A 13,950-nucleotide genomic window follows, 5' to 3' on the forward strand; every position below is an offset into this window, starting at 1 on the left:
TATGTGATCAAGAGAAACTTCATCTGTGGTGGCTCTGAGTTCATTTGCTTTTGTTTAAAAGGATTATTTGCACTAAAAAGAAAATAAGAAATAAGAAACCATGGTGTTTGGTGGTGTGCAGTTTGCCTGAAAATCTGCTGTTGATGGCAACTCAGCAAATAATGTTTGCTTATTAAAAGCATTTCCTGAAAACTGTGGAGCACTCTTTCTCCTGTTGAGGCTGGGATCCTCAGGAATATGAAGGACACAGATATAGAACAATTAGACAAAGAATATCATGAATACTAGACCCTAATTCAGACTCTACACAGCTATGAAAACACAGTGCAAGACCTCTGGATTTCAGATACAACAGCTCCTGGCTTTTGGAGCTGCTTGAAAAAAATTTCTCTCCCTTCCTCTCTCCCTCCCTCCCTCCCTCCCTCCCTCTCTCTAGTACAAGTTCTTGGGGTTTGTCTCATGGGCTTGAATCCTGTCAAACCTACAGACAATCAGCAGAATGAGACATTAAGGGGGGGGGGGAGGGAATCTTGATGTTTAAAATGTTTACATATACACATACTTTCTATATATACAACTATATGTAATTTTCTTCAGGTAATACTGCACTTTATCTTCAAGTACAAGTCAAAATAAGTTTCTTTAAATACTTGACTTATGAATGATCTTCATAGTTATATAAGCATCTTTGTCTACACAATTCTTATTATTCTGTTCTAACAATATGAACTTTTGTCAACATTTTGAAATTATTTAGCAGTTTGAAATCTTCCTATACTTTAAAGATGCAGCTTTCCCACAGTTGAGAGGGTCCTACTGGTGCAATTATTAGAAAGTGTCAAACTAAGCCTGAGATCTCATCTGGGCGTTCTCATGACTATGCCATCTTTTTCTTGGAACTATGCACATTTACTTCACTACATCTCAGTTCTTATGCTGAACAAGGAAAAACATAAGCTTTCTATTTAACAATTGGTTATTATTTTATTTATTTATTTATTTATTTATTTAAATATATATATACCTGTTTAGAAGCCAGTCTATTAGAAACAAGTCTATCCTAACCATATTCCCCTCCTACTTTCCCTTTACTTACATATCTTCTTTCCATCTCTAATGGATGAATACTGCATGCATATCTCTTGGATTCATTGTTAAGTCTATGGAGCATGTGCACTCATTTTACTTGTGTTGTGAAGTGGCAGGGCTATGCCATACTGCTGTGAGTCTGAAGACATGATGTTGTGCCTCTACAAACACACTAGAAAGCCATGCTTCTCACTTAAGTGTTTAACTTTGGGTTTTAACTGGAAAGCATATCCAACCAAACCAAACAAAAAAAGTTTACAGTTTGGGATAAAGAGTTCAGAATTCCAGAATGATTGGAGATGTCTTGGAGTTCAGGATCCTTACCACCTATCAAAGCTCTTGACTCTTCAAACTTAGGTTAGGGTCTTGAAAGAGTTAAAGAGCTTGGTGGCACCTGTTCCTAGAAGGTCCAGTTGTCCAGCTCTGGGTTGTTCCCCAGGCAACATGTAGGAAGGAAAATGCTGCCAGCACTACCTGTTGAATTCTGGGGAAGTTTGTATCTAGATCAAAACTTTATGGCTCAGACCCATTTTAGCATCAATCTCATACTCTGATGCATCTATTCTTATGATTCTGTGATTTTGTGATTCTATGCTGATATGACTCCATAAAGCTAGTGCAAAGGAATGGAAAATCATGGTCAGTTAGTTTTTGACAATAAATATAATGTATCAGTGTTCGTTGTTATCACAATATAATATAGATTATTTATGTTGAAGTAATATAGAGATACAGATCTTCTAAGCACTTTGTCCACAATTTTGGCTGATTTTGAACAGAATTCCTATCTATATAATTTCTATTAGCTTTTCTAATTACAAAAACCAAGTGATAGCCAACAGAGTGTGACCTTCTCTTTTAATAGAGATATTGATACAATCAAATGTAAAAATCAAAAACTGTATTCATAGATACAATAAAGAGCAATAGCATATTTATATGAATATTGAACTTAGAGAATGGGCAACTTGTTATTCATCATTTAAAAACATGTTTATAGAATACAAATATATTGGTGCTTTTTATTTTTTTTTTTCTTGTGTTGATGAAAATGAATAGTATTTGGGGACCAAGTCTGCCTATTAAAGTGCTATGATACATTACCATGCTTGTACAGAAATGAGCACAGATGGTGGGTCTATTATTTCTAGCAAGAAATTTGTCTTTTTTTTTTTTTTTTTTTTTCCCCAGGATTCAAATTTGACCGACACTTACTCAAGTTGGTCTACGTCTGTGGGAATCCTTAAATTTTTTTAATTTTTTTTTTTTCCATTAATTGCACATTTGGAGTAAAGAAAACAGAAAGTGATTAATGCTGTATTAAAACTTTATAATGAGTGAAGGCTTTCAAACAAAGAGTTTGAGATTTATATATTTTTCAGCCAAGTAAATGGAAACATGTTTTGCATGCAAATGAAAGTCTACAGGGATGAAGTTTTGTGTACCAGGCTTAGATTCCCAATAGTTCATTTAGTTCGAACAGATCTTTTAGTCCACATTAGAGTGTTTGAAGATGTTATATTTATAGACATTTGTTAATTAAACACAATGATATGTGGAAAATAAAACAGCAATATATAAGTAAGGTTATAATTTTTATGCAAAAAATATCATTTCAATCAGCAAAAAAGTATATATTAAACAAGAGGCTGACATTCATAAATTTACTTTCATGGTAAGAATCAATGAAACAATGCTTCATTAGGCTTTGCCAATGCCTTATTATCAATCTGAAGAAGAAAACGGGGGTCAACCTGCCTTGTTATTATTGGAGCCAATAATTAGAGTATGGGTTTTAATATGAATTGCTCAAAGCCAGATCACTTTGCAGGGAAGGTAGATTTAATATGGGTTAGGATTTCCAGTATCAGGAAAAAATGCAATCACATGAGTTCATTTACTCCAATGTATTCTATACTGAGACCTCCATCATTTAGCAATGCATTGTGAAAAACTCAGTTTAACATTTATTCTGTGAACTGGTACACAAAGACAGTATTGTCAAATTTGGAGGAAACCATTCTTGCTTCCAACTTCAAAAATGATATTGTATTATTTTTGTTCCATTCAAACAAGTTTTTTTTTGACCTGAAGATAAATCAGAAGCATTTGAAATGAGTAGTGATTGTATCAATCGTGGACAGAAAGCTTTCTTTGTGTTTACTATGCCTGTAACCTTGTGTGTTATTTGCAGTCTGATGGGGCCTGCAATGGACAAAAATGTCAGAAGGGTGGGCTAAAATGTATCAGTTGTCACAGAGCAAGTTTTGAGCTATTTTGGTGGCAGACAATGCATTTATGAAGGTTTTGTTTGTGGAGGTGCTCTACTTTGCTTAGGAATATAGTTGTAGAGGAGGAGCCTGTAGGTGGTTTGGAATCACAAAATCACTTCTCTCAGAGATGGAATGGATCACACCAGCCACGGGTCAGAGAAAGGCCAAGAGATATAAAGAACGTAGAAAGAATGGTGCTAAACAGTTCAGAGCAAGTAACACCAAACAATACAGAGCCTGTTACTTCTAGTACCTAAAGATCTACTTTTTCAATGCTAACACACTTAAAATTGTGGTATTACCAAGTATTAGTGTGCTGCTTGTTGCTGCATCAATTCACTTGCCATCTCTGCTTCAGCTTTTATCCCTTCCCCACTCTCAACTGGAAGAGCAAACCCTACCTCAGATCAGTCAGCAAGGGCACAGCTTAGGTAACTAATGTGAGTAGGATCTTTGACAGGCAAGTGACTGAATGGATTTCCTTCCCAACAGAAAGGAAAAGTAGCCTGATATAACTATGTTATGTTATGTGTGACTGAGCAGTTCTCAAGTTCAAACGTTGACACTTAATAGAGGGTCTCAGCATTGCTGCTCCGAGGCCTCTTGATCTTCTCAATGTTTTTAAGGATCATGTTGTATGCTGTAAAAGAATAAAATGCTTACCAAAGTCAATTTCTTTACAAAGATGCAAGGGCAGGCAAAAGAATGAAGGACAGGGATATTCCCAGAGTAGAGCATGCCCATCCATACTGTATATCCGCTTTCTGTACAGAGATGCATTTCTTACAAAAGACAACAAAAGAAGTAAAGGTTGAATGAGATTTACCGTGAGCAGTGCAGTGGGTATGAACATCTGAACATTGTATAGGAATTGGCTTAGCCATCAGAACTGAGAAAATATTCAAGTGGAATTAGAGCCTCTTTCTAGGATGACTTCAAGCTTCCAACCCAAAACAGTGAAGAGCCATTGGACCACACAAGGTTTAGAACATTGAAAATGTATAAATTTGAAAAAGAGTGTTTATTTTATTTTATTTTATTTTATTTTATTTTATTTTATTTTATTTTATTTTATTTTATTTTATTTTATTTTATTTTATTTTATTCTTGCATAAGAGAGGAGAATCAATCATGTAGAAAAAACAAAACAAAACAAAACAACAACAACAACAAAACTAGACTTCTCTGCCTAGGGAGCAGATATAAATCTTATCTTTGAGAGAATATGGAAAAACAACTATAACATAATGACAAAGAGTGGGAGAGAAGTAACTAACACTTTCTACAGGTAAGTTTTGAGCCCAAGAGTAAATACATTGGTACTGAAGAAGAACATAAGAGGATGAAAGTTCTGAAAAGCTTATGGAACATAACTGACGCTCCTAGTATCTGTTTCATTCTCAAGACAGTGTCCCTTGCCCTCAAATGGAGGAAGAGAGTTAGTCCTACAGTAAAGACCAGTTGTGCAAAGGTGCAGATTTCATTGTGAAAATAAATGAAAATAGAATGATAGCCAGCTTTGAACGAGTCATTGCCAGATAATTCCCAGCTGAGCTAAATTAATAAAATTGTAGCCAAATCAATGGCTTATTTCTTTCTGCATGGCTAGAGAAATGAGTATTATCAATTGAATTAAAAAAAAAAAAAAGGTATTCTTTTTCACATAGTTCTGCATTTCATAGGCAAATGTACAATAATTTGGTTTTACAGCATTTCATGAAAGGTGTTAATTGAAAAACTCAGTGACAGAAAGTAAGAGGGACAGAAAGTAAGAGGAATATAGGTTTTGCATGCTGCAATACAGAAAATGAGAGCACTGTAAAGGATGGATATCCATAACCTTTTAAGAATTTCTTATAGTGTTATAGTATGAAGAAAAATTCCTGTACTTAGTTAAAGCACTTGTCCTAGCACTTGTATTGCACTATTCATCTGGAAAAGGAAGAAAGGAGGGGAGGGAAGAAGGGAGGTGAGCTTTGTAAATCCATTCTGAATTATCTATTTTGATGTACACAAATGACTAAGAAAGATGGATTTCCAAAGTAAAGCATTGAAGAAGGTTCTCCTCTCCTCTCCTCTCCTCTCCTCTCCTCTCCTCTCCTCTCCTCTCCTCTCCTCTCCTCTCCTCTCCTCTCCTCTCCTCTCCTCTCCTCTCCTCTCCTCTCCTCTCCTCTCCTCTCCTCTCCTCTCCTCTCCTCTCCTCTCCTCTCCTCTCCTCTCCTCTCCTCTCCTCTCCTCTCCTCTCCTCTCCTCTCCTCTCCTCTCCTATTTTCTTAGGAGCTACCAGAAAATTTGTTGACTCTACTCAAATTGCAGTGTTAAATATTTTCTCAAATCAAATTTTTCTCAAATCAATACTTTCTCAAATAAACCAAAATACTTCACTGTGGAGAATACAAGCCATTCATATAATCAGTGTATTCAACACTGCTATGAAGAATTTTTTTTTTTTTTTTTAAATCTAATTTCAACTACCATGTTCAAGTGAACTATATTATGCTCATTAAGCCTTGCTATCTTAATTGTGCAGTATTAACATCTATTCCAAGTTATAGTATGGCTCGTGAATTAGTGACAGACTCAGTAAGGGCTTTAGTAATGGGCATATTACTTTAGTATTTACTTTAGCTAAATACAGCTGACAATGTATTTGCTCTAATGAAGAGTGAAAAAAGCTGGGATATTTAACTTGTGACTAATTCCAGGTAATCATTGATGCAATATCTTGATACATAATTGAATTTAAATTTGGTATATTTACATACTAAAATGAGTGCAAAAGAAATAGAACATTTGCCCTCAATATAACATGCAGCAATGTATTTGTATGAAGGCGAATTACTCTCTGATTCCTATGGAAAACAAGTCATTTTGTATGACAGAGTAAATTTATATCCATGAACAAGGCCAATGTCACTTTAGGAATGGTATCTGGACCATTGTATGCCTCCTTAGAAATATCCTCAGTCTCACTTAAGGTGATATTTAAGCAAAGATCAATGATAAAAAAATGTTGCTATGTGGTAACCTGGCTTTAATGACCAGCATTCAGTATTTAGCATTCTCTTAAATACAGTTAAGTGGGGAAAACATGTTTATACTTTGCAAGTGTTATTTTTTTTTTCCTCTTCACATCCTCCTTTTTTTCTTTCTTTGTTCTTGCCCTTTTAGTTTTCCTCTAATTTTCTTTCCATATTCTTTTCTGTGTGCTAATTCCCACTAATGATAACTCAGCTCATAGCCCCCTTCATCCTTTTGGTAATTCCTTTTCTCATTTTCACCATAATAATAAATAAACAAATAAACAAATAAATAAATGAAAAATTAAAGTGCTCTCCTTGGGCATTTTCCATATATGACGGCCAAAAGGCAAACAGTCCTTGCCCCTCAGAGTTATACTTCATAGCTTTCTGCAAACTCAGGCAGCAGACTAATCTTCCTATGGTTGCTTCATATATGGAAGGTTTCCTGTTGAGCTTAGAGGTCTTGCAATGTTTTTCATAAAACTCAGCTTCTGCTGAATTCAAATATACTGTGTTGCTCATATGTAGTAATGGTAGGCAGGAATTAGGCATTTCTGTACTCCATTCCTCATAGTGGAGGAATTTCTTTTTCTTACAGCTTAGCAGCTGGGACAATAGTTTTGAGATAGAGATATATAGAGCTATCCTCTTGCAGAGTATGCAGACAAAACATAACATATGGAGGGGATTTGCATAATGGGTATTTGTGATAATGTAGCAATTCATTTTTTCTTGCATAACTTGACTATTACCTAAAAAATAGGAAGTTGAATGTAGAATTGCATCTTCATAAGCCACAGAATTCTGCAAAGTGGTTAATTTTAGTGTCTATATTTTGAGTTTTGATATATTGGCGTGTTAGAACCAATGCTTTACTTACTATGTAAATTCTTTCTTGAATGTGAATATATCTGGCTTCCATTGCTTCTTTTGCACATATCTGTCTATGAAGTAAATTTTGTCCTTCTCTGTACTTGTATCAGTTATGTAATGTCAAATAATATATGCATAACTTGTCTATTGTCCTGTAATAAATATTGTAGTTGCATGTGAATTCGCAAAAACACTAGAAAACTTCAGATGTAGTTCTGAACCTACCATGTGTGTAGTCTCTGGATGGTTTTATTTATTTGTTTTGTTTTGTTTTGTTTTTAACCTGATATGTCATGCTTTTAGATAATCACGGTTTCACTTGTATTTAACAAAACCAAAATGAAGGACAGTTCATACACAAAAAATATGCAGAGACAAATGTTTCTTCCTTCAAAATGTAAACAACTCTTTTCTTGTTAAAGTTTGCAGTAAAATTAAAGCAACAATAAATAACACAACTTTGTGGAATGAAGTAATTATATTCTGCTATATTTCTTTTCTATTAAAAATATGTGCACAAAATTAATGCATCTCATTAAAATGCAATGTTGGTGCCATGAGAATTGAGTTAATATGAACTAGAAGATGACTCTCTGAGAGCAGAATAACTTACTAAATCATCTTTGTGTGTGTATTTGTGTGTTGAAATAGCTATACTCTTCGCGTGGTTGGCAGTGGAATCAAAGCTCAGTTTGGGAATCCAGAAGTAAAGGTGAAAGGAACAGATCCTGTAATAAATCAAATTATTGACAAGCTGAAACATATAATTCAGGTAAGCTTCTTTTACCTATAAATATAATATAATATTAAAGGCAACTCTAGTGAAAGTATAAATTTACTGTACATTAAAGGGTAATTGTTAATTCAAGTCATTGCTCAATGTATGTCAACACCAGGAAAAAAAAAAAATCTGCTCCCTCTCACTTCAGTTATTGGAAATGATGTAGTCAAAAAATTTGCATATGGTAGAGAAGTGTAGGAAGTAAGAATTTGTGAGCTGGGCCACCTGTACCTGTGAGTACCAGTATAGCATTTCATTAATTGTACAGAAGAACAAACAGAATAATTTAGGGATATTGACTGGGTTAACATTTAAAAACAATAAAACATAATTTCCCTCATCCATCTATACTAAATTGAGATTTTTTCTTAATCAGTCTTGCTGCAAGGTTTATTGTTTATTAATCAGATAGAAACACTAGAAAGTTTGAATAGCATGCTTGCTAAGCAAGTTGGTGTTCATTGAATATTTGTGAGTTACTAAATTTAAGGCTTATAAAGCAGTCAGTTCCAATATGATCCTGCACAACTGTAGAACTGTAATACATTTAAGATTACATGTATGTTTTGTTATACTGTTATCATCTGTATCATGGATAGCCATAACTACAGGATGAAAACCTGACTCTGTTGAAAGCACCAGTAAGTTTGCTGACAATTCTGTATTTCAGTTAGAAAATAAAATTTTCCACCATGATCTGAAGCCTGAATGATAAGAACTACTTTACTAGCATTTCTTGTCATGGTCCCATCTAGTCCAGCAACCTCTTATCTGCACTGGTGAAAAGAGACTGTTCAGGGAGGGCATGCAAGCTTGGCAACCTTACCTTCTCCATTCCCCTTCTCTACCTCATTTTCTAATCATGAGAAGAGATATTAATCAGCTCTTCCTTGCCTACTGCATTGAGTTCCATTTAAAGACTGCTCCTTTAATTTTGTTTTTCCATCTTCTTGACAGCTGCTTTTAAGTACAGTTTCCAAAATGGTTTCTTGAGTTGAAATAGGCAAGCCATTCTAACATTACCGATAACTTCATGGTGAACTCTCTGGGTTCTTATTTCTCTATTGGTAAAAAAATAACTGACAACAAAAGGACAGAATTGGTGAAATAGTAAATAAACAAATAAATAGAATCTTTTCCATCAGTAGGGTTGTTCTCTGGGATAAGTGGAATCCCGATTCAAGCTCAAAGGCAGTCATTTTTCCTTCCTCCTAAAATAAAACACTGTATTTAGCCCTCCAGCTTCAGCATGCTTTTGTCTCTACTTCTTATTAAAATTGTGACTACCATGGTAAGAAAATAAATATAATTTTGCGTCCGAATAGATGCTATGACTTAATTAAGAACTAAAAATTACTCTACAAAGAAATATGTTGCAAATCTTACTGGGTAAGTCTTTTATCTGTCAGGAATGTTGTCCTTTGATATTAAACCTGCAGTGTAGAGTTTATTGTATTGTTTTCCTCTAGAGGCTAGGATTTGTGTTGTTTCCTCCTTAGGTGAGGATCTAAACAAATGGAATAGAACAATTCCATTATAAGGCATTTCATTTTCAGAGCTTATTTGTCCTTGTCTCAGAAGACTGGTGAGGGTCTTGGAAAGAAGAACTTATAACCTACATACTGCAAGTCCTACTAACTTGCAAATATATTATCTTTCTATATCATAGTTTCCTTTCTTGTAGCTCTGAGTATGGAAATGGGGCAGTGGATAAAGAGACCATCAAATACCTTAGAGACCCAATATATAACTGTTTTTCCTCAGATAAAAGGGATGAAGAAACTGCAGAAAAAGCTTTCTTCTCTAGCTTTTACTGCTTGGAAAAGAAGGATGGGGAGGGTAAATTAGAGATTCAAATACAAAAGATCACCTTTTTGTCCTTTGTGATATGAAAAGGATGAATCACATATTAAGCTTATGAAGGAGAGATTAAATAAGGGGAGCTTAATGGATTGTGGTGTCACCTCTTGTGTATAAGTCCTAGTTCTATCTACTTAATTCCAGCACTCTATCTGAGTAGTATTATGCAATACAAAAACTTTAACAGGTAGTTCTGTAGAAAAAAATCATATTTGTCCTACTTTTCATAATTAATAATTCCTGTAATCTATAAAGGTTTATATACTTTAATTTAGTTTTAAGACTGGCAACATGATGTGTAACCTTCTATTTGTGTAGGAAACTATATATATTTCTATATAAATTCCATGTTGCTGTAGCCTTGCTTTCTAATAAGTCCATTTTTGTTATTTGTGTTTTATATGGAGCATGAAATGTGGCAATTTGATCTCTGCGTTAGGAAATGGAAATGAGTGGTAATTCAGGTTTATATGACCTTTCACATCAGCCTTTAAACACCATACAAGATATCAAAGCAGCATTGCTCTCTGTCTCATGATGCCATTGGAGGATATGGCCCTTCCTTCCAATCACAGTTAGAGCTGTGTGTATCAGTGTAAGTGTAGTCTGATTTTCTTCTGCTTGTATAGCCTGTCATGGTGCCAAGACCTTCAGAAATGAAAAGCCTCTAACATTTGGTGAATATCAGTATCCAGAAAAGAATCAGAGGTTTTATTTCTGGTACTTCACACAATAAATATGGTGAAATGCACTGAAATGTTATGTAATCAGTGATAACATAAAACATTTATTTGCAGCTGGGATAGGATTTATTTCTGTAATCAAACACACACATTGAGGTGTTTAAGCTTCCCTCATATGCAGGTCTAGTCCATGAAGCTTAGACAGCTGTTCATTTGGCCAAATCTGAGTGTGTGCTTCAGAATAAGAAAAGTAGGTCTTTAGCCTCAGACTATATAAAATGAGTTTGGGTGTATTGCCCACATGTTGGCATCTACATTATAAACATCTGCAGTTAAGTGCCTGATCTGAAGGATTTCACCTTGTGTCATATTTCTGAGCCCTTTCCAAGAGGATGCCAGTTGGAAAACACAAACTAGAAATGTGTCCTTTTCTAATTCTAATAAATAGTTAGTAGGTACACTGTATCTTCTTATTCTACTACTACATTCTGGTTTTTCAAAGGGTATGTTGCACCACAGAATTATCAAACTATAAAACAACCTAATGTCTGCTGGAAAATGAAGCCTTTTGCTTTTGCAGGTGTCTGAGTTGGTCTGAAGTGCATGTACTTAGGATACATTTTTATTTGTTTGGTTTTTAATTTTTGTGAAATGATTGAGACCTTAGGTACAGTTCAGAGAGTCAGGAACTCAAAAAGATATGTCCAAACATTTGGGGAGCTCCTGACACAATTCTGATTTTATGATTATGTAGTCTTTTCTAATCATTTAAAAAAAAAAAAAAAAAAAAAAAGTAAATTATAGAAAGACTAGTTTGAAGAGGATGAACAGTCTGGTATTTAGAGTACATAATTAAACTCAGATTCAGAAATACATCCTGATTATATTTTGCTCTTCTAGAACAGAAAAAGTAACTATCTCTGCTATGAAGAGGTAGAAGAAATACATTGTCTTCTGAAATGTTCCTTTCTCTTTGTCATCAAAGCACATGATCCCTTTTCTCACCAATTGCACTACATTTTTCTTTGTACTTTCAAGGATCTGAGCAGGAGAGTAGGAGTGAAGTTAATATTTGGAGATGTAAAGGGAGGGCTCATTCAAGGAGGACCTAGCAAGCTCTCAGAAAATCAGACTATACAAATTTATTGTCAAATGGCTAAATATTATCAAGTAGCAAAAGAAGAACAGATACATTAAAATTTGCTTCCTGGTCATCTTTAATGTGTACATGAGAAAATAGATCAAATACTATTTTGACCTGCCTGCAGAAAAGAATAAGGGTCTCCTAGTATTTCCTCTTTTCTTACTGGGCAGATATACAAGCATGTAAAAATCCCTAGCCAAGAATCTACTTCAAAATATGTACATGTTTGGTGCTTAAACATAGTCTCTCTTTTCTAGGTTCTATTAATTACAAATTTTTAACTCATTGCTTAAATTTGTTGCTTAAAGGAGAACTCTTCCCAGTAAGGTTTGTTTTCTGGGCTACTGTGCTAGGGTTAAGTTACAACTGTTCACAGACTTTATGGCAGAGACCTTTTCAGTATATGCCACAGTGGCCCATATGTCATTTCTCCTTTGTGAGAGGCTCACAGTAAACCTCCTTCTTTTTCTGTAAATAGTGGATTTACCAAAAATCAATAACACTTTTGATTCCATTGGACCCTGACTGCTATAATCTGTGCTCTGGACTCCACAGGTTCGTACTCCCAGCATTGAAGTACAATTAGAGGAGCTAGCATGAATTCAGGTGAACCAGTCAGTGATGAAAAGGGTTTGACAAAGTCACCTTCTTTTGTATAAATCCTTACTTGTACAGTCTGGTGTTTTGGAGAGCTTTTTAAATGATGGGCTCTTCCTCATTCATTTATCTTCACGGTAGGCCAACAATGGGTTCAGTGCATATTCTCTTATGTACTGAAATCAGTAGCTATCACTCTTATTTAATAGGCAATCATGATAAGCAAAGTCAGTTGCATATGGCAGCGATAATAATGGTAATTATTTTTCTTTCTTCCCCAGTAATTTAAAAACATGATTTATCTTGCCTGCAAGTACAAATACTAAGGTTATGAAGTAAGTATGATATTTTGGTGCTGTGATTACAGGCAATTGGATCTTGGTCATTTCAATGTATTTCTTCTTTTAAAAGATAATCTCAGAGAGATACTTGTTTGAAAATAATAGCCATTCCTTGGAGCTCATATTAACAGGTGAAATAATCACTTGCTAATTTTAGAAAATCCTGCCATAGTAGAAAATACCACTGTGTATATCTGACAATATGAGGCAGACAATTTCCCTGTAGAGATTTCCAGAGGCACCTTCCTCTCTATTGACTATACTGGAAATTTAAACACTTTGGTTAGGATTAATAGTTTCCTATTTCTGGGTGTAGCAAAAGATGTGCTTGAACTTATCTGGAAGGGATCACGTCTTATGTTGCAGAACCCCTGTATCACTAGCTGATATACATGGATTAATACTTATTTTTTCCATGAAGGGCTGAAAAATGTCACTAATGGAAAAACTATCTGATCATAACTAGCAAAATTTATTCCAAAATGAGAATAATATAGTATTTTTGTTATTGATAGAAATTCTAAAAGCCAAAGGGAGACTAAACCCAGCATTCAAATGAGTAACTATAAAAGCTGAATGGGTTTGTGAAATAAATAGTATCAGATTAAAGAATTTTCAAGATCATGCGGCAGTAAATAAAGCCTAAATTTTGGCAAAATCCTTGACTAACTATGACAAACGGAAAAGTTGTACAGTGCAGATTTGTAAGAGTACATATATTTGTGTGTGTCATCAGCAGAAGGCAGTCCAAAGCCAGTAATCATAGTATCAAAATCAACTGGAGAAGGTTCCAGATGACTGGAGACTTGCTAATGTGATGCCCATCTATAAGAAGTCTCATAAGGAGGATCTGGCCTGATAGCCTGACCTTGGTGCCAGTGAAGGTTATGAAACAAATTATCTTGAGTGCAATCACACAGCATGTACAAGACAGGTAGGAAATCAGTCCCAGTCAGCATGGGTTCATGAAAGACCCATGCCTGAGCAGTCCTCATCCCCTTCTATGACCAGGTGACCTGCCTGGTTGATGAGGGAAGGGCTGTTATGTAGTCTACCTAGACTTCAGCAAGGCCTTTGACATGACCTCCCACAGTATTCTCCTGGAGAAGCTGGCAGCCCATGTCTTGGACAGGTACACTCTCTGCTGGGTTAAAAACTGGCTGGCTGGGCAGGCCCTGAGAGTGGTGGTGAATGGAGTTAAATCCAGCTGGTGACTGGTGTCGTGCTTCCACTTGAGTGGGCAGCCAAGCTCCACCACAGCCGCTCTCTCACTCCCCCTCCTCAAA

General features: G+C 35.2%; 1 protein-coding gene across 1 annotated transcript in view; it reads left to right on the forward strand.

The window, feature by feature from the left end:
- GPC5 (glypican 5) overlaps positions 1-13,950 on the forward strand; it is a gene marked incomplete at both ends in the record, with an annotated part of 755,978 nt that overhangs the window by 236,323 nt on the left and 505,705 nt on the right. The window contains one exon of the mRNA XM_082784520.1: positions 7,910-8,030. Coding sequence (XP_082640646.1) covers positions 7,910-8,030 — 121 coding nt within the window. The remainder of the gene's footprint in view (positions 1-7,909; positions 8,031-13,950) is intronic.

The sequence above is a fragment of the Aythya marila genome (assembly GCF_965140915.1).
Source record: "Aythya marila genome assembly, chromosome: 1".
NCBI lineage: Eukaryota > Metazoa > Chordata > Aves > Anseriformes > Anatidae > Aythya > Aythya marila.